Source organism: Pipra filicauda, unplaced genomic scaffold, assembly GCF_003945595.2.
Source record: "Pipra filicauda isolate LSUMZ 115617 unplaced genomic scaffold, ASM394559v2 scaffold6_size6359152_pilon, whole genome shotgun sequence".
NCBI classification, from domain to species: domain Eukaryota; kingdom Metazoa; phylum Chordata; class Aves; order Passeriformes; family Pipridae; genus Pipra; species Pipra filicauda.
In genome coordinates this window covers 627,769-648,616 of record NW_024104865.1, presented here as the reverse complement: position 1 = coordinate 648,616, position 20,848 = coordinate 627,769, and the positions used below count along the sequence as shown (strand labels likewise).

Here is a 20,848-nt window from a genome sequence, read left to right as displayed (position 1 = left end):
TTGCATGTATTCAGGGCCTAGGATAAACTAAAATAGAAAAACATTTGGTTTCAGTTCACATCTTAGTGGTGGCTCATGTTTTATTTACAGAAAGGGCAGAAGTTTCTGTAAGCAAAGAAATCCCCTTTCTTTCTGTGCAGGTTTTAGAAAACCAGTCAACAGCAGAGCAATGCTACTGAACACAAGACTTCAGTCACCTGCCTCCTAATTTTCAAAACAGCTAAAGCCCTGCAGTCTTTTTTACCTTTTATAGTCACAGGACTAGTCAAGCAAACCCTTGATTGGATTATTCTCCTTTAATTACAAAATGCACTCAGACCAAAGATGCAATAGTACCTGGTACATATGTACACATTTCCCTCAATTATAACACCAAAGACCAAAATGCCATCTGGTCCTAGTGTAAATCAAACATTTCCCTCTGGCAAGACATTTGGAGTATGAATAGACATCACAGTAATGCTTGAACTGCCTCTTCTGTGCAGGACACCAGACTCTGTATTTATTTATCATGTACTTTGAGATCCTTTAGGGTGGACCGTACAAGAGATAAGCAAGAGAACAGATGTGAAACTGGAACCCTGGGGTAATTGGAGTCCATATCCCACCACCCCCTGGAAAAGAAAGGCAGAGATGGGTCACTCTCTCCTTGCTGCAGTTAGGACAAGGTAGATAAATCACAAGGTTTTTTTATTGCTGGTGAACTCAAAACAGGCAACTTTAATCTACTGAGGAAGATACACATACAACAAATGTTAGGCCTTGTGCGTTTTTTTTCTTCTTAATGTAAATGTCTCTTCAACTTCAGTCCAGCTCTGAAGCTCTCACTGAGCTGCCGCCAAAATCCTGGTAATGTGCTCTGGGCACTTCTGCAAGATGTTGTAAGAAGCATCACATGTAATAAAAGGGAGATTTTGCAGAAAAGACGAAGCTCTGACTGCAGCCATGTTGCTCAGAACAGAGAAGTCTGGCTAATCCTGCTGCATTAGGTATGTGGTGTTATACATAATTAATTGATTTAAGAATTTGACGGGTCCTTTTCTGTTTCTGGTGTGCAAGCTGCAAGTAAAGTGCACTTCTGGGTATAAATTACCACTCTATAAAGATGCAATAGCTGGGTGGTACACGTCAGACATCAGTGGAAAGCAGACAAAACAGTTGTTACAATGACACAGGCAATAAGAATAATGCTCTAGATACTAGATGCTGCTGGGAAACCCCTCCATATTTTGAGCATCTAAATATTACCCCACTGAGCAAAACCAGTGGCATTTAGTTGGGACCTTCTAAAGTACAGACAATAACAGACACATAGCTGTTACTGTGTACCAGGTTAGTTCTGTGGACAGCCACTCCTCCAAACCACACTGCTAACTCCTTTTAACCTTTCTAAAGTTTTTTAACAGCTAAGGAGAAAGCAGGGATCCTAAGGATGTTTCTATGAGGCTGAGGGTTTTACATGATGTGGGGGTGATGTAGGAGGCAGCACAACACCACACTTAAGCTATGCTATGAGAGGACAACCCAGCTTTAGACACTGTGTTTGATAACCTTGACAGAACCAGGGCCAAAATGGCGAGATCCCACTCTCATCTGCACCTTGCAATTCTTGTTCTGCTCCAGTACAGCTCATCTACATTATCCCATGCACAAATCTCTTTTTTTAACTCCACGTACAGTGTCAGGTGACTATTTTGCCTGGGTCTATATGCCTGAGACCAACAAGGCTGACAAACTACATACTATTCTTCTTATTTCATAATACTGGCATCACAGCATCAGAAGAACTATCTGTTCAGTGTTTGTTCTCTTTTAATTTAATGAACTATAAAAAGGAGACTCTAAATATCCACCTAAGTATTCTCAGTGCTTCAGGAGACATTGCATACCCAGGGCAGATTTGATTAACTCCTTGCACCACTGCTTTCCTGTGTCCATTGCCAGCAATGGATGCCACATGAGAAAGGGGAGGGAAGGAAAAAAATAATTGCTCTCTGTGTGATACAAAAAAGGATTAACACTGCCTTCATAAGAGCAGAACCAAGAAACAATTCAACTCACAGGGCTAACATTGCTTTTCCTCTCAGGAATGGCTGCCGCAGGGCAAGAAGCAGGTTCACAGCTCAGCACCCCCTACTAGAGACAAGGGACCTACACAGAAATAGCCCAACTACTCCCAAAACAAGAGTGGAATCCCACAACACATTTGCATTTCAAGCCAAATTGATCCCTGGTACAGCTCTGCTGACTATGGTGGAAGAACACAAAAAATTAATCTGGCCCTACAGGGCAACTACAGAAACCTTCCCCATAACCCAGCTCAGGAGTGAGACATCTGACAGATGGAAGCTCTGTGTTTGTTGCCAACTTCAAAAGCCAAGACTTGCCTGAGTAAACTGTGAACTTTTGGCTGCCACTATCAAAAACCCTCCCTGTACCACAATTGTCCTTGTACTCCATAGGTGTTCCCAATAGATTAAATTTCAAACTGTCCCCAGTGCAGGTAGCTCCACAGTGAAGCCACAGCACTCCCTTCTGCTCCACCTCTCTACTGCTGCTCTTGTACCCTAACTCAAAGTCTCATTCAAGCAGACCATGAAGAATTAAGTGCTCTTCAGAGAAGGGTTTTTTGCTTTCTTTTTTTTTTTAATAAATGTATCAGGCAGCATGGTATATCTCTTGCTGCCTCCAATTATTGTCATGACAATATGGTTGTGGTTATTTAAAGCAGAATTTGGGAAGAAAAAGCAAATCCACTTGATACACTGAGGAGAAAACTGGGCAGAACTGAGCCAAGGCCTGCCAGTGCTGAAGGGACATGAGAGTCAGTGCTAGAGGACCAAATCCCAGATACATTAGCCACAGGAAGGTTTTGACCTCCAAATACAATGGGCTGCAGCCAGAATAAGTCACTGACATTACCAGAAACAGAGAAATCCCTGGAAAGGAAGGCAGAAATTCTTGTGGCCTGTATAGTCTCTACAAGGTTTGCATGGATGAGATGGGAGCTGGAATCTGAAGCAGACTGTTAGGCAAGGTCTACTTTGGGAGTACAGAGGAGATGGGAAGACTTGCACTATTTCTTGCGCCTTTTGCCAAGATTCAGATTGCACAGATTATGGTAAAATTCACTTGGCAAAAAAGACCTTCATTAAAAAAAAAAAGAAAAAAAAGAAAAAAAGAAAAAAAGAAAAAAATTCTAGTAAGTATCAGGACTGAGATTTCAAAAAGTACAAGATCTGTATAAATTCAGCAAGATGTCCAGCACCACATTATTTCATGGTGCAAAAAAGAACCTGGGGAGAGGCCAATGGGACCTGGCGAGGGTAACACCATCTACCTCCCCAGCAGACTGCCAGTCTTAGGTTCTTCACAACAGCAGATGGATTTTCCTTGTTCCTGCAGCATCTCAGGTCCCACAGGAGGTATTGGTTGCAAGCAAGCACCTGAATATTGCCTAATGGAGTAAGCCAATCACTAACTCAGCTGGCGTGTCCATGACCATCAAATAATTAGGTGTTTTTCTTTTTGGACGCATTTCCACCGTAGCATCTCTTTTTCTTCTTTCTCCACGTTAAAGTGTAAGCAAAAGGACCGCTTTCATCTGTAATAAGTTAAAATCAGAAATGACCTAACTAACAGGTAACTGATATTGGTCCTTGGAGCCCAAAGAGTAAAATCCATAGAAAATCTACTGGTTCCATTTTTTCTGGTATATCCCATGCACACCCCCATTAGAAAAATGGGGTTTATGAATCTTATCATACAGCAAGGAGCAGTACCTCGGAGCCAGAGCTGACAGTCCGTGCTAGCGGTCTGGGCTCTCCCAGACTGCTAAGTGTGATTCTAAGTCACTGCTCAATCTGTCTTCACGTGGCCATTGGCCAAGGCAACGGGGACGGTGGGAGCCCCCGGCTCAGCAGTCTCATCAAATCGTAAGCGCAGGGTGTTTCTGATCACCAGCTGTTCCATGATGAAAGAAGCACAAAACCATGGGATGGCATATTCCAGAGTGATCAGGCCCATGAAGTCAAAATCAAACTGGGAATAGTCCCATGGGCAGGCATTGAACTGGCGTAGGATGAGGCCAGTGGTGAACTCCCAGAGGTATGTCCAAAGTGTGTAAATGAAGCAGCGCACTAAAATGTTACACTTGTCTTTGAGATATAAATACATCTTCTCCACAATAAGGATGGAGGTGCCATAGATGAATAGTGCCCACACACTGGTAACGCCTGGGAACTTCCAGTTGAAGTTGACCACAAACTCCCAGGCAGCTGTGAACATCACCTCACAGAAATAGCCATGGATGGCATAGAGGTACCATCGGGAGAAAGCGGTCAGAGGTTCTGCCGCAGCCATTCTTCTGCACTCACCTCAGCAGCACTCTGAAATGAAGAGGGAGAGAGAGAGAGAGAGGAGTCAACAAGGGTGTCACAAGTCCTTATCCCCAGATGGCAACACAGAAACTCATAACACCCACAAAGGATAAATATGAGAAATAAGTGAATTTTAAATTGTCTAATTTTTACCACAGCACATTTTAAGTCCTGGGGAAAAGTGGCACTTTAAAAGACTCCATGACTTAGAATGGGCCTGAACAACGTAAACTGCTCTGCCTGAGAAACAGGATGCCACTGGTATCGCACTGGTGATAAGGACAGAGTTGACAGGTACAGGGTCTTTGTCAGGAGTGAGGCTGCCAAAGAATTTACTGGTTGCAAGTCAGTAGAAAAACACAGTCATCTCACAAGGAGCACACACCACCTGTTTGCTCGTTTCAAGAAACAGCACTGTCCCTTACTTTTCTGATTCTATATGGAATAGATTAGATGAACACAACATTGAAAACCTGGGCCTTTCCAGCTGTCACCTACAGTCTCTATACCCAAAATGTTTGCTGTAGTGAAAAACACAGCTTTGATGGGAGCTACAGCAAGGGAACTGGAGGGGCAAATTTCAGAGATTTTATACCTTCAGACACCACATCTTGCACTCGTTATTCAGCTGAACTTTTATTTTGTCTGTTGAAGAACTCATGCACTGTATGGCTAGCGTTTGGAAAATAATTTTCTTATGGTGTCAGACTGCCTGATACCAAGTCAAAAAGCACAGGACAGCCATTGAAATCCATGCAGATTTGGCTTCAGGATGCAAAACACAAAGAAGGAGAAAAAAAAAGAACAGCTGAGCCTAGATGGAGGTAGTCATGATAAATAGGAAATGAGAACAAACTCTAATTGTGTATACAGGAAGAAATTTGGTGAAGAGGTTTTGAAAAGGCACAGTTTGCTTATGACTGAACTGTTTCAGCACAATTAGTTTTACTTTTTGTAGAGATTTACAAGTCTGCCATGGTACAGTCACTGACACAAGGTGATTATAAGCATTATTTTACTGAAGCCTTACAGATTTACATTACAGGGTGAATTTGCCCTCTTTCATTCTTAGAAACTTATGCTTTCAAGTTGAGTTTCTCTTGACTCTTTATCAGGCACTATTTAACTTGGTTCTGCACTTGTCAGTTCTGTGGCACAATGTGCTAGGAAAGGACTACATTAACTTTATGGGCAGTCACTCCATGCCATCTGGAAAGAGACTGTTCCCACCCTGCCCTGTAAACACAGTGCCCCTCTGAACAAAGTATTAACATGCAGTATGATTGGAATTCTAATAGGAGATGAAATAAGAGAAACTTCTATAAGGGAAAAAGGAACTATAATAACGAACATAAAGAAGACACGCACAGGGGAACACTGAAAATGGAAAGGACAGAGCTGTATCCACGACCTGTTCACTCCTCTCTTAAATGGACACACAGCCAACATGGCAGTTCATGTGATGTGGGTGCTTGAACAAAGACCCATTTTCTAATGGCACAATCCATTTTACACATCATCAGATGCTACAGATATAGGTCAACAGCACAGTGTCAGTTTGGAGGTGAAAGACTAAAGAATCGCTGAGGATTCCCTCATGTCTCCCAACAGTTCAGTTCCAAGAGACCCTGCAAGACAGCAGAGGAGGTAGCACATGAGAAATATAGAGGAGGTGTATCTCCACATAGTCCACAGGAAGCTGATGCGTAAGGGCACTGCCATCTGAGGAGAATGAGTTGTCAGTGTAATGTTAGTTGGTTAGTTTTGCCAGCACAGTTGTTAAGCTTAGGAGTTTGAATCCTCATATCCTTCCTCCATTCTCACATAATTTCAAGAACAAATCAAAAGTGAGAGGTACAGAATTAAAGAAAAGCAGTAAGAAGGCACCGTGGTTTAACACCAGCCAGCAACTAAGTGCTACACAACCACTCACTCACTGCTCTGCAATGAGATGGGTAAGAGAATCAGAGGAAAAAAACAGTGAAACTCATGGGTTGAGATAAGAACAGTTTAATAATTCAAACAAAGTAAAATGTAATAATAATGTAATACATAATGTGATTCTCCATAGAAGAAAATTATTGTAAAGATTTCACCAGGCTGCCAAGGGATTGTATAGTTTTTCTCTCTTTTCTATAAGGCTTTCTAACTTTTCCGCTTGTGGTCCTTAGTCCTTGTACTTCCCTCTACAGCCTTACATGAAATGTATTTGAACTGTTAGCTGGGAGCATTCACAGCATGCAGTGCTATCTCTATAAGATTTTCCTTGTAATTTTGAAAATCTCTTCACAAAGTTGAATCAGATATGCAGAAGGTCCTTCCATCTCAGTCCCTCCCTTCCTGTTCCAAGGATCACCTCACCAATTATTTCCATTGCCTTACGCCTCCCTACAAAAGCCAAAGACTCACAGAAACATAGTCAACAATCCACATCTGGTTCTACCCTACATTATTTCCTCCGTTCAAAGAAGATTTCTCTCTCCTAGTTCTATACCATATACTTAATAAAAATCTATTTATTCTCTGTTTCTTTTTTACTATTTGGAAAATATCTAGTCACTACACTAGAAGTCTAGTAGCTGAGTCTAGATCAGGTCTGGGACATCTACAGTAAAAATTAACCAATTGCAAAGACCACTGTTGACTTCTTTTGAATTCCATGGCTTTCACCACAACTGCAAAGAGGCAAACATAAATGCACTGGCACTGTCTCAATATTTGCCTTCTGTCATGTGCCCAGTTGGCCCAATTCCGATGGTAATTACTTCTTACAATATGCTTGAAAGAGTCCTCACAGGCATCCTGGTGATTAAAAGCATCCCAAGAAAGGGCAGATGCCAAACTGTGGCAGTCCAAACATAAAATGGTTCCACTGTGCTAGGCACTAAGCAAATCCACAAATCACAGTTCCTCCTGTAAAATATTTCATCCAAATTAAAACAAAAAGTACATAGTAAGACACAGAAGGGAATGGAGGATACACTTAGGAGGGCTACCACAAGCCACAGCACATCACTGCATAAGCTGGGGACTATACAATTTAATGGTTACAAGTAACTTGAGTATTTACAAAACAATTAAAACTGAAGCTTTTCCAAAGCATCTTATTTCCCAGCCACACCAAACTGTTTGGTGTCTGGGTAGGCAATACTGCATTAGAAGGTCTCATGAGGGATGTAAAGGAGAAAAGTGTAGTCTACTGGGCAGCAATTCATGATAAAAGGATCAAGCTGAAAAGCAGTTGCATGACATTTACTGGGAGAAGCATCCAAATAGAAGGCCAAGACTGCACTCAGTAAAAAATGCAGATTTGCGAAAAGCCTCAAGTAGATAATTGAACTTGGTGACGCAAGACTTTTAGTGCAGTGACAGTAATACAGACCAAAAGGCCCTGAATGTATGATCGTTATTCAGTCTCCTGAGGAAAACAAATGACATTTATCACTGAGGTACTTAGAGTGGGATGGGCAACGGCTTCCTGAAAACCAGAAACACGGCTGCCACCTACGCAATTGTCTCAGCAGAGAGCAAACAAGTCATGAAGACTGCACGTGGATGGCCGTGCTTGCACTGAGGCTTCTCACACTGCTGCTTTGGGGAAAATAGGGAGATTCTAAATTCAAAATTTTGAAAATGCTTTCCATCATCAGCAAATTATATTTTAAATAGCTAAAGTAGAAATAGATCCTCTAATCTGATGTTATCAGGAAGCCTGAGCTAGCACAAAATTTTCCCCTCTTTCTCTAGGAGGACCTTCTTTTCTAGCTTGCTCAGAGAAGAAAAAGGAAACTCTATGGAAACCACACACGGGCCATCTCTGAGGAACATGCAGTCCTTCCCCCAGTTGCCCTGTCTGTGTGGATAGCTCTGCTGGCAACAAAGAGGCCAAGAGTCCCCTCCATCTACAGAAAACAAGCACAGGCCTAACAGGGGGAAGTATATGAAGGACTGAGTTTATCCGAGAAATCTGGTTCAGAGGATGAAGTCCTCTGAAGTCCTCCTCAGCAGTTCACTGATGACAAAAAGCTGGTAAGAGTGGGTGATCCCCCAGAGTACTGTGCAGCCCTTCAAAAGGACCTTGACAGGTTCAAGAGATAGGCAGAGAACTGTCTGAAATTCAACAAAGGCAAATGCAGGGTCCTGCACCTGAAGAAGAATAACCCCATGCAAGGACAAGAAGCAACAGACAAACTGATGCACAGGAAGTTCCACCTGAACATGAAGAAGAACGTTACTGTTTGAGTGACTGTGCACAGGAAGATTGCCCAGAGAAGCTGTGGAGTCTTCCTCACTGGAGATACTCAACATGTCTGGACACCATCCTGTGCAATGTGCTCTAGGATGACCCTGCTTGAGCAGCAAGGTTGGACCAGATGACCCACTGTGGTCCCTTCCAACCTTACCCACTCTGATTCTGTGATCAGGGCAGGAGTTTGACTTACGGAGGTAAGAAAATAATACTGTAACAGCATCAAGATTACATTTTATATTTTAGAATTTCAACTCTGAAATAGATATTAACAATCCCCTAGGTTGAGGTAAGATACAGATAAGCCTGATGCACCAGACCAAGCAAGGAGAAAGGACTAACATTCCAGACTGCCCCACTTCACATGTTAGACCCTTCTGTGCAAGGGGAAGCACCTCCATACTCACATTTGGTTTTGCAGGTGATGCAGCCCAGGCAGGCAAGAGGGAAGTGATTCAAAAATGGGCTGATGGTAGACCAAGAAATAACGGCAGATTTGTCTCACACAAGCACTGCAGGGGAGACATCAGTGGATGTTGTATTCATGCCTGATTAAATTCTTGAGCGATGCCTGGCTCATTTTTTTCCCAAGCTCTCCTTTGCAGCGGCTTTCTGCCCATTTCCCTGCTACCAAGCCAAACTGCTTAAAAAAGTCTCTCACAGATTGTCTTTATTCCCTCTAATCCAGCAGAATTATTTAGACTCACAGCCTCTGGATGGGTGTAATGAGACTCATCAAGAAACTCTGAATTAACTCTGAAATGCCAATAAAAGAAAAACAGAAACAAAAAACCTCCGTGAGACAATTCCCCTTCTTAGTGATGTCCTGAGGCTATAAGTTGTGTCAGCTACTTGATCCACCACAGGTGAACTTGAACTACTGCTGCAAGTTCCTTACTTGTAGTGCCTAGTTATTTCTGGAAGTTAAAAAATTAGGGCACAGTATTATTTTACAAATTCATATTTGAAGTATTTAGTTCCATAACATGCATGTTCGTATTTCTAAGAAATGCCTTACATACATCTATAACCCTATTTACATGTCATAATTACTTTGAAATTTGAAAGAGTAACTGCAAAGGAGGCACATATGTAGTAGGATACTTTCCAAATGACAGGACTGCGAGCAGCAGACAGTGCTGAAGTAAAGGGCACCTGCCACTCCCTGCCCATAAGCTCTACTTGTATTCTCCTGCCTCAGACCCTTATTACCCAAACTACTTATGTAAAACTAACCGTTCTTCATGACTTTTAATTACTTTCATTGGCATATCATTGTAGCTACTGTGTTCTTCCTTAAGACTGGGAGAATCAGATGCATATCTGCTTTTATGCTTTAGCAAAGATTACAGTAGATACAAGGATGTTTTGGTGCAAATTGACACACATTTTTGGGCAATACCTTTTTAAATTAAATTCTTCTTTGTCTTTTTCCTGTGAGTAAACACCAAACAAGCATGCCTTTGCAACCATGGGCAACATTCAATGAATATGCTGCAAACCTGGCTTAAACATTTTCATAGAAAACCTCACTCAAGCCCCTAGGAGTGAAGATTTACAGAACGCTAAATGTGTACAGAACACTAAGTGCTAGATTTGGCCGCAAGACATTAGTTCATCAGTGTTTAAAGATTTATACAGTAAAGTCTTAGTGGTACTTATGTGCTGAAGTCATAACTCTGAGGAGATATTCATCCTTCAGATAACTGAGAGCCTCAATTAACTGTGGCTCAGAAAACAGAATTTCAACTGTACTGAAGTGTGGAATAGTTCCAGCAGATCGATTAATCAAGCCCTGCAATTAAGATAAAAGCATTCCACAGACGTCTCCAAATACAGACTCTCAGTGCTTTCAGGATGGATCTTGAGCCCTGGGATTTTGGTCAGTTCTGAATGTACTAGTCATCTGGTTTTGCTGCTTCTCTGTCTGGACTCTACCTCCATCAGGATGCACACTGTATCCCTTCCAGGTACTGTGGGTAAGAAAGCACGGTCTATTTCTTATCCACATTTTCCTCTCATTTTGTCTCTTTCCCATAGAAGGCACATCATTTCCCTGCCACTCCTTGTTTCCTTGTTCCCTTGCCCAGTTCACTCCATACCTGCAGGCAGCCTCTGATCCCCGTCTATCTTTCGAATCTGTTCCAAAGAGAATTGGAATACAGTAAAAAAGAATGACGACAAAAGGAGATTAAATTAATCCAATTACCAGACTAAGCCAAAGGGATGGGGAAGCGTAGTTCTTACCGGTAATGCCTGTGTGTGGGCTGCCCAGAAGCACCATTCCATAATGGGAAGGAGAAAGGCAGGGTTTTCTTGGGAGGGAGTTTAGGGGGAGGGGGGCTTTTCAGAGAACAAAGAGAAAAGATGAAGGCATTGTTTGTTTAAAGAACAGTTTTCCAACTAATGTGATCTCATGAATGGCATCTGAAGTGCAGAAAGTGGAGACTTCCCATGGCCTGCCTCACACAAAGCATCATGTTACCCAAACACACTTAACCACAGTGACCACTCCAACCTGAGAACAAATTAAGACAGCACCTCTTTACTTACAGTGACCAAGAGGGATGTTTCCTTTGATCCTGATGAAAGTTAAGACTCCCAAGAGTCACGCAAGTAGCAGACTTGAAAGACAAATCTATGAAAAATGACTGAGTCCAAACTTTACATCTAGAAGTATTAACCCCAAATCACCCCAGCATCTCTTTCAAGTAAGGTCATGTCCTTCTCCAAGCCTGTCGCTGTAAGACTGTTGTACCTTACCTGCTGCCCTTCCCTATTTGGAAAAGCTGCCCTGAGTTCCCAGCATTTGCTGATAGTACAGTTCTCAAACAAGCAAGTGTCCAGCAAGGGCCCAAGTGCCACTGAAGTGGCTCCAGCACAAAGCAGAGACTTTGAAGCCAGGACCCTGCTGCAGGAGCAGGCAGAGCTCTCCATTACCACTGTAGAGGAGGGAGCCAGCATTGTAGAAGTTTCTCCCACTACTGCCCATCAATTAGCATAGCATGGGTATTAATCATGCTACCACTGGCTTGCACAGTATGTCATCAGCAGTGGAAATATATTGTATGTGCAAATAAATTAGTGCTGAGTTTTGTACTCTATTGTTCAGATTTATTTCAATTCAGAAAAAAACAAGTAGCAGCCTGTAAGCACATCAGTTGGGTAAATCTGTCTTCGTAGACTAGTCAAGTTTCTCTGGCCTGAATAACAAGTCAACAAAAACTTGGGTTTTCAGGCCTAGGTCCTACACAGCAAACATACCGCCTCCACTGTGTTGGGTACTTGCATTGTTATTTACATCTCTGCAAAAGAAGGCTTACATTTTTAGCACTGTTATTTCCTCAAGGTATCAGAAAGCTTAGCATTCAGGTTACAAACACAAAGACAACATCTTCATGTTTTATGCACACCTGTCATTTTTCTCTTTTGTAAATCTGAAGCATCAGATCTGCCATAAACCCCTAATGTTCAGCTGCTTATGAGTCCCCTTTGAGTCAGATTCATTAATCTGATTATGTGCTGTGTGTCCCAAGAAGGAAGCACAAGAGCTTTCCCACAGGGGAATGTGACTGAAACTCAGTCTTCTGAAAGGTGGCAAGTTGAACACTCACAAGCTTTTTTTTAAAAAAAGCAATAACTCAACATTTGTGCCCCACACAGAACTGGTATTTGCTAGGATATTTCTCCCTGCCATTCAAGGAAGCTTCTTATCTCTTCAGACATTGATTTCTTAACTCAGCATTGGTCCATAAGCTTTTACTGCTGCATCCTACAGCTTCCTCTTTTTCTAATCAGTCAGCTTATGAAGGTAACGTTCCAGGAGTGTTTCCCAGTGCTGTTCTTCCAGCTGTAACACGTGCTCCTGGCTGCAGCTTCGTGCACTCCAGCTAATGAGCCAGGCAGCTGGGTCATAAGGATGCCCCATATCTCCTCTGAGCTGATGTCACCTTGGTTCTTTTCCAACTCTTTCTGAGCTTCTTACTACCTCTCTCCCAAATCACAGAACTGGACTGTTCTCTGATGCTCTGGTTTGCACTGCACCACAGATAACTGCTTTAATGAAGGCAAATCAAACTGCTACATCCACATAATTTTAATTCTATCCACAGATGTACAAATGTATAAAGATATAGAGACAACTTTATACGTTGTCTTTGTTGATTGGCTGATTTGCCGATTTGCCCTCTCTTCCCCTCTACTTGAAGGGGATAGATTTTTTTCCCTATAATTGCTTCTTCTGATTTTTTTCATTTTTGTGCTGAGGTGACATTTTACAAACACTACAACCACTACTACTGGATTTAGATTCCTACCTTCAGCCTGCCAATTATGTATCACAACTTTACAGAGTATGCTCACTTCCAGCCCTTACAGAGCCCCTCTGAAAGTGGATCCATTTAATATTATGTTTATAACCTTCTTTCACATTTCCTTTTGTGACTGCAGTGTGTCCAAATGACCATGCCCTACCAAACAGTCTCCACAATAAAACCAACAGATTCATTGCTCCAATACAGGAAAGCATTTTCAAAACTTGTCTGTATTTATTAGTCTACATAAGTGTAAGACTTTGGGTTCCTTAAGACAGAAAAGTCAATATGTCTGTGCAGAGTTGCTTCAGACTATTCTAAATGCCTGAAGTCCAGGAATTTACCTGTAATAGTACAGCAAGCCCAGATCATGAAATAACACAATATCACAGCTTTGGACTGCTTTATAGATCTATCACTTTATGGCTGAGACCCCACTCCTATTCAACCCTTTTCTCAGATCCTACATATTCAGCTTTCTAAAAAATTCTAAATCTAAACCATCTCTTGTGAGTAACAGCTAACATGCATCTTCTTCAGGACTCGTGGAATTTAACTGCATCATGTTAATACCACTTACTTGCTAAACACCTGAAAAGGAATTAAGCTTCCACCTTAGAAAAGAAAATCCTTAAGAACTGCTAACTCTAATCCTAAACTCAGCAAGGAGGTAAAAATACCACTCACCTCTTCACTTAATTGTCAATCTGCACAGAAGACATTTACCACACACAGAGCTACTGCAGTAGAAGGCAGAGCAATTTTCTTGCTTGGGTCTTAAGATTACTACCATATTTGTGGGGCTTCTATAGGACCCAGTGAGCCAAAGCACAGAAAGAGAGAAAAAGCTGGCAAGAATTTATTTGGGAAAAGCTTTGCAAGAACCTTGCCTTGAGAACAGAATATGGAATTAAAAGAAGTAGGATCCAAAACCTTGGAGTATTTGTAGAATAGAGGGAAACACAGAAGAACGGACAAGTAAAATTTTAAGCGTATTAGTAGCAGAAGACTAGTAGGGGCTAGATATCAGGGAAGTAAACTCATCACTGTTTCCTAATCATTAACATCACCTACAGCTACTACAGTGACAAGATAAAATCTGGATACATCATTCCATATTTCTTCTGGAGACAAACCCCAGCTTAACAGACTCCTTCAAACCAGCCTGGCTGGGAACCTTTAACAGGGCTAGAAAATGGCCTGGAAAAGGGAGGTTATTTTCCTCTCATTATTAAGCTGCTGAGCAATCGCTGAGAAGAGGCAACATTCAGGTATGGGCAAGACATCTGAAGTCAAGAGATCGGGAAGGCACCTAAAAACTCTCTCTGTGGCCAAATATGGCAACAGACTTAGGAAAGTTACATCAGAGCAGATGAAACACATCATCTTCCTGCACCAGTGCTTGTAGAATCAGTGCAGCTGGAAAAAACAATCAGTTTTGCTCAGTGGCAAGGTTAACTTGGCAGTATAGATCCACACTTGGCTAAGGAGAGATGCTCTGAGAGACTAGCTTGGAAGCTGAAGTGCTGCAATATAGAATAATGGGAAGAGGAAGATGAGGGCATATGGACCAAAAAGCTACTCTGGGATGAAAAACAACCTTGAGAGCACTGGGAGAAAAGTTATGACTCATGACTGCATATGCTGAGACCACTGACAATAACAGATGCGAAGGTAAACCAAGACTGTTTCTCTGCAGATAACTGCTTAGAAGACTACATTAGTAATAGCTTCTCTTGATATAAGACACAATTTTAGTTTTACTAAAGTAAATTTACTCTGCTTTGCAGTCAGGAGCTCCCTGTGCTTGTTTACTTCAGCATTCTCTTCTGTCTGAAGCCAAGCAGCTGCTGCATGCAGAGGGAAAATGACAGCATATAGCCAGACTATCTGCACTGACCTATGGCCCAGTGTCTCCATCCAGCTGGGATTGTGATGTGCACAATCTTTCCCCACTGCTGGGATCCACAAAAACTGCTTATGGCAGGAATAATTAGGACTGCAGATCCAGACTATGTTTTCAGTAACTTTGATCTTACTGCTTTGGTCAGATCAGAGACAGAAGCATGATACTCAACTTCAAACAGTTTCAAGCCCAAGATGGTCTTGAGTATCTGTAACTTATTGCCTCCCTTCTACCTCCCTTGCAATATCAGTTGATTCAGCAAAACAGATTACATCTCCTTAGAAAACCATATTGCATTTATTCTTTGCAGAGAAGGGAATACGGAGCTAAACAGACTTCACCTGGTTCCCAGAAGAGGCTTTTTGAGGTCTCGTGGCAGCCCAGCAGCTGAATGCTATGAAACACAGGACACTCTCAGCTGAGAGTGCCTGGGGGCCTAGCAAGCACAACCAGAAAGGAAAACAACCAGGGCTGTGCCATACTCTGCAGCATAGAGGCAAACCTGCCATCCTGGAGTCTCATCCAGAGGCAGTAGAGGACTTTTAATGGATGGTCAATTCAACTGGCTTCCTTTCATTGAACTGTACCAGTTCAATGTACTGAAACATTACCCAGCTACCACGTAATTGTCCTTTCGTATTTAGACAGCGGGGACAAAAATCACAGAATCTCAGAATGGTTTGGGTTGGAAGGGACCCCAAAGATCATCCAGTTCCAACCCACCCACCATCAGCAGGGACACCTTCCACTAGATCAGGTTTCTCAGGGCCCCATCCAACCTGACCTTGAACACTTCCGGGGATGGAGCATCCACAACTTCTCTGGGCAACCTGTTCCAGTGCCTCATCACCCTCACAGTGAAGAACTTCTTCCTAATATCCAATCTAAACCTACTCTCTTTCAGTTTCAAGCCATTACTCCTTGGCCTATCACTACATGCCCTTGTAAAAAATTCCCTCTCCAGCTCTCTTTAGGTACTGGAAGGTGCTGTAAGGTTAATTTCTCAGAACCTTCTCTTCTCCAGGCAGAGAGGTGGTCCTGCCCTTGGATCATCTTCGTGGCCTTCCTCTGGACTCATTCCAACAGGTCCCTGTCCTTCTTGTGCTGAGGACCCCAGAGCTGGATGCAGTACTCCAGGTGGGGTCTCACGAGGGTAGAGTATAGCACTGGTCCCAATATGGACTCCTGAGGGACACCACTTGTTCCTTGAAGTCCATAGGGACTCTGAGGCATTGACCACTACCCTCTGGATGTGACCATCCAACCAATTTCTTAACCACCAAACAGTCTACCCATCAAATTCATGTCACTCCAATTTAGGGAGAAGGATGTTGTGGGGGACCATGTCAAAGGCTTTCCAGAAGTCCAGAAAAATGACATCTGCAGCCCTTCCCTTGTCCACTGATGGACTCACTCCGTCATAGAGGGCCCCTTGGTTGGTCAGGCAGGACTTGTCCCTGGTCAAGCAGTGCTGGCTGTCCTGAATCACACAAGAGCGTCCTGCCCTTTTAATGATTGGCTACAGAGCTTCCAAACAGGCAGGATGTTCCCAGGGTCACGTTATTTATTGGCAGGGACTTTCTGCCCAGATCTTCATTTGTGATGCCTTTAATTCCCAACTTATGTTTTCAGCTTTCATTCTGCCATCTCATGAAAAGTTTAAAGATATACTCTAAACAACTGGTTGTTATTTTAGGAGGCACAGTTGTTAGTAAAGCAGTGAGGAGCTGATCCCCCCTTTGAGCAGACACTGAGCTCTCACAGACTGAAATGCAACTCGGACAGTGACTTGTTTGCTGAGATTCAGCTTCCAGTGATCTGCCTTACACTATTGCTGGAATATGATACCATTCTAACAAATTAATTATTTGCATGGCACAGTTTTACTAGCTTTTGAATTTCATATAAACATATTATGCACACACACACACACACATGCAGAGGCCCAAATTAATTTCAGGCACTTAACAAAGGTAACTTCATTACAAGCTTTGTCTCCCTAAAGGCTCCCATTTGTAGTTACTAGATCCTGTGAAGGTAGCTAGACATGGGCACATCCTGAAGACAAAAGTGGAGTTTGAGCATTCCTGATGCTACTTTTCCTGCATCTTTCCAGTAATTACTTAGAGGTGCTTAAAGCACTCTACACTACAACAGTGATTTATTCACCTGGGTGAAATATTTGAGGTTACATAGGGTAATTTCAGGTCTTATCAAACAAGATTTTTTTCTTTATCTTGCTTTCCTTCAGGGCAACAATAAGTACCTCATGCCTCTGGGCAAAATGCCAGTTGACAGAGATGCCAGTTCTCATCTATCTGTGTGTTGGGAACTGTCTTGTGATAAGACTAGAAAAGAAATCCTCCATTTTAAGTAAAATGGTTTGATACTGCTCACACTGGCCACCAAAAAATAACCCTCTTCAAAAACCCCAAACCCTAAATTCTTTTAAAACTATCTGTAAAATCTGCTCAACAAACAGAGCATCAGGTGACCCATAGCAAATGGATCCAGAGAGGCACCATATGTTATCTTGTCCCTGTTTATGTAAGATGCTTAAGAGCTGTCATTTCATGCCTGAATTGTGCATCTACTATTGGTAGTCCTGGAGCTACACATTCTGGTCAGCTTGTCCATTCCTTTTTAGAGGTTCACAAACCTGCAGCATGCAAGGACTTCTATGACAATCACAAGGTATTAAGCAATACACTGTTGGCAGGATGAGTAAGAATTTACGTTTTTATCTCCTGCCACGTGTAAAGTAATCTAAATATCCTTCCATAATAACTAGTCATGACACATGCAACAACAAACCCATCACATTACACATAAGCTTCTATTTGCACAACAGTTCATAGCAATGGTGTTCAAAGTGTTAACATTTTAAGCATGCTCATTGTGCGTAGGCTTGTACTAACTTAGAACCTACTGCAGCTAACCAATTTGCTTTGTTGTACCTTCACTGTCTCTCAGAGTTCCCAAAGCTGTAAAGACATGAATGCTACATATGCAAAGTGAACTTTTAAATGAACATGCCTCAGCCAAGACAGTGCTGCATATGTGGAGCACAGATACAAGTTCTAGCAGTCCACATCTGTTCCTGAAGAGTAATGGAGGGTGACTTTGCCATCCCATGCTGATAATAGTTTTCTTGAGTATTTCTTATGTCTAAGTCACTTTTCAGAGTCACCTACACTAATGACACTTAAACAGCACAGTACAACATATGAAGTTTTGCACTGCATCCACGACACTGACAGATCTTCCTTCCTTCGCCTACTATAGACCTACTGGTCTACAGTGATCAGTATATAAAAGCATAAGGAGCATTTTCTTATGGAAGCAGCCCCCATTCAGCAGGCTTCCCCCACCATTTTCCCTGGTAGAGCCACCGTGTGTAAAGAATTCCAAGAGTCCGGCTAAGAGTGGATTCAGGAATTGGACTGGACATCAGGGGATGCTACAAAAAAGCAAAGCTCTTCTGCAGAGCTTCATGAAGGCTTAGGACTCAAAAAGCAGGGAAAGTTAGAGATCCACCCCAACTCTCATCTGGGAGTACTAAAACATCATCCAGAATATAGTAGCTCTCCCAGGGCAATTCTAAAAGGCACTGAGATTTCTACAACAAAGGGTGAAAAAAAGGAGTGAAGCAACCAGAAGCCAGGACTCAGATGGAGAAGCAAAAGGACCTTCCTAAGTCAGTGCCAAGGTAGATACATGGATGGGGTTGTTGAGCAGCTGTGCTGCCTCATGAAGCCATATCCAAACTGATGCAAGTCTTGTGAGCTTTGTTGGCCCTAAGAGAGACACAAGGGGCCAAACAGTGCAGTGTACTAACACAGGACTGACAAAACCTCTGCTTTATTACTAGGTTTGTCGTGATCTGCAACATGACCTTGGACAAGTCACTGCACCTCTATGTGCTTCTGGCTACCATCTGGATAATTAGACTAAACTATTTGGTGTGAGGGCTGCAACTAATTTTAGATTGGTTTGGCAAGTAGCACAATTGGTTACCAATACCGACAAAAGTCATCAAGCAAAACTGGAATACAAAGAGCAACTGCAGCCAGTCACAGAAGCACAAAATTGACACTGAGTCTAAAGGCTGCATGACTAGGCAGCTCTCAGCACCAGTCTCATTTGCTCAGTCATCTGTGTCACACGGATTCCCAAGCTGACCAAAGTATTTCTTTCTGGGAGCCTGAAGGAGCATCTCTAAGCCAGATACAAGAATTTGTACTTAACAGCATATTCAATAAGCTTCTCTGTACAGCACTTAAGAATGAGTAATTAAAGGTAATATTTCTGCAGTAGAGCTTCTCATTAGCAACCTAATTAGCCTTCTGAAAATAATTAATGTTCCTTTCTATAAAGGGAACAGATGACCCATTACATCCATTAGACAAACAAAACAAATGCTGAAGGTAAGGGAGATTTGTTTAGGGAGACAGCAAGAGAAGCATCCAGCACCACTACAGTAAAATGGAAGAAGACAAAGTACAAATGCCCATGAACCACAAAGACTAAACTATGTAAGTGGGTATGCAGGATTAGCAGGCACCTGTCTGATGTATGCATCCAGCATTCACATTGAGCATTTTCATTCCTCTACCTCTAAGATTACCACTGGTAATCTCATCACTAAGAAACTGAAAAATTCCACCTCCAGCTTGTTTTGCAAGCCAGAATAAAAGGCTCTTAAATTCAACCATTCACAGTCATAAACAGCTGTCTCCATATGGAAATATTCTCCAAGGGTCATGTATTTTGACTATTAAAACACGCTCAAAGTGGCCATTAAAATAAAGCATGATTTAATGTCAGATGACAGGAACAAGGAAGTTGATGGCTAAGAACAGCAGGAGGTACACTTTGCAAGTTTCACAAGGCGGTACTCTGATCAGTTAGCATGCCCTGAAAGAGTTAGGTGTACATTTCCTGATTAGTGCTTGTGTGAAATCAGTGTAGGTGCAGAGTCACAGGCATCAGTGTTCTGGGATGTGTGGGAAAGTACGGGAGAGAAAGCAAAGGACAAAGGTCAACGTATCACTGCCTGGTGCAGAAAGAACTGTGGTATCAATATAGTTTGATGCACTGTTTCAGATAAAGAAGAAATAAGCTGAGCTTCTGAACATGTACATATTCAGATAACATAGCAAACATAACAAATCATGAAGATGCAGTTGCATTTTCAGCCACTGCCATGTTTGATGTATATTTACATTTCCCTGAACACTCATAGCCTTCAAGTGTGACTGCAGTGAGGGCAAAGCTCAGCCATACAAAAGCTTCCACAGCTACATCACTATGGAAACCACAAATCCATTGCCTGCTCTGTCTGTCTACTTCTTTCACTGATTAAAAACAAAATAAAAATGTATGCTTCCAGTTCATCACCTTCTTACTTTGGTCAAGACCACAGGACGACGAACACATTTTACCTGCTTCAGAGGCAATCCTTTCGTCCTTGACAGCCCTCTTTGTGAAACCTACACAACCTCTAAACCCAGCTCAGCAGTCTTCCCCCTGGATGCTTTCACCACTTCTTTCAGTGAGGTTCTTCAAACGCAGTCTGGGATTTTATCTTAGCCTCCACACCTTCCCTCAGCTTCTGGACTACTCCAGAGGTGACTCACTCTAGGGCAAATCCATCTATCTGACATAACCAGAAGCTGAAAACTGTTCTGAACACAAGTTACAGTGTCTTATTTTGACTAGTTACATTTTCTTCCTTTCCGCAAAGCTCTTAAGAACATTTGAAGTGCTCTCAAAATTGGAGTAGGGCACGTTACAAGACAGCTGTAAATGCAAGGGTTACATTTTTCCTTTAAGAAGCCCATCATTTCTACAGCTGTTGCTAGTTACAGGTAGCTTTTCCTGCACTAAAAATCTGAACAACTCTCAGCAAAAGCCTAATAGCCAAGAGCAACTCTAAAAGCTGTAGAAGGAAAATAGGGAAAAATGCTCAAAAATCTGCAGTATGGCATGCATGGTACAG

The 20,848-nt window shown here is 42.2% G+C and overlaps 1 protein-coding gene across 8 annotated transcripts in view; it reads right to left on the bottom strand.

The window, feature by feature from the left end:
* Positions 1 to 281: 281 nt before the first annotated feature.
* TMEM229B (transmembrane protein 229B) overlaps positions 282 to 20,848 on the bottom strand; it is a 34,969-nt gene continuing 14,402 nt past the window's right edge. For all 8 annotated transcript variants that reach the window (XM_027716974.2, XM_027716976.2, XM_027716965.2 and 5 more), the window contains one exon: positions 282 to 4,388. In XM_027716974.2, the coding sequence (XP_027572775.1) occupies positions 3,859 to 4,362 (504 nt within the window). In that variant the 5' untranslated portion in view covers positions 4,363 to 4,388 and the 3' untranslated portion in view covers positions 282 to 3,858. The remainder of the gene's footprint in view (positions 4,389 to 20,848) is intronic.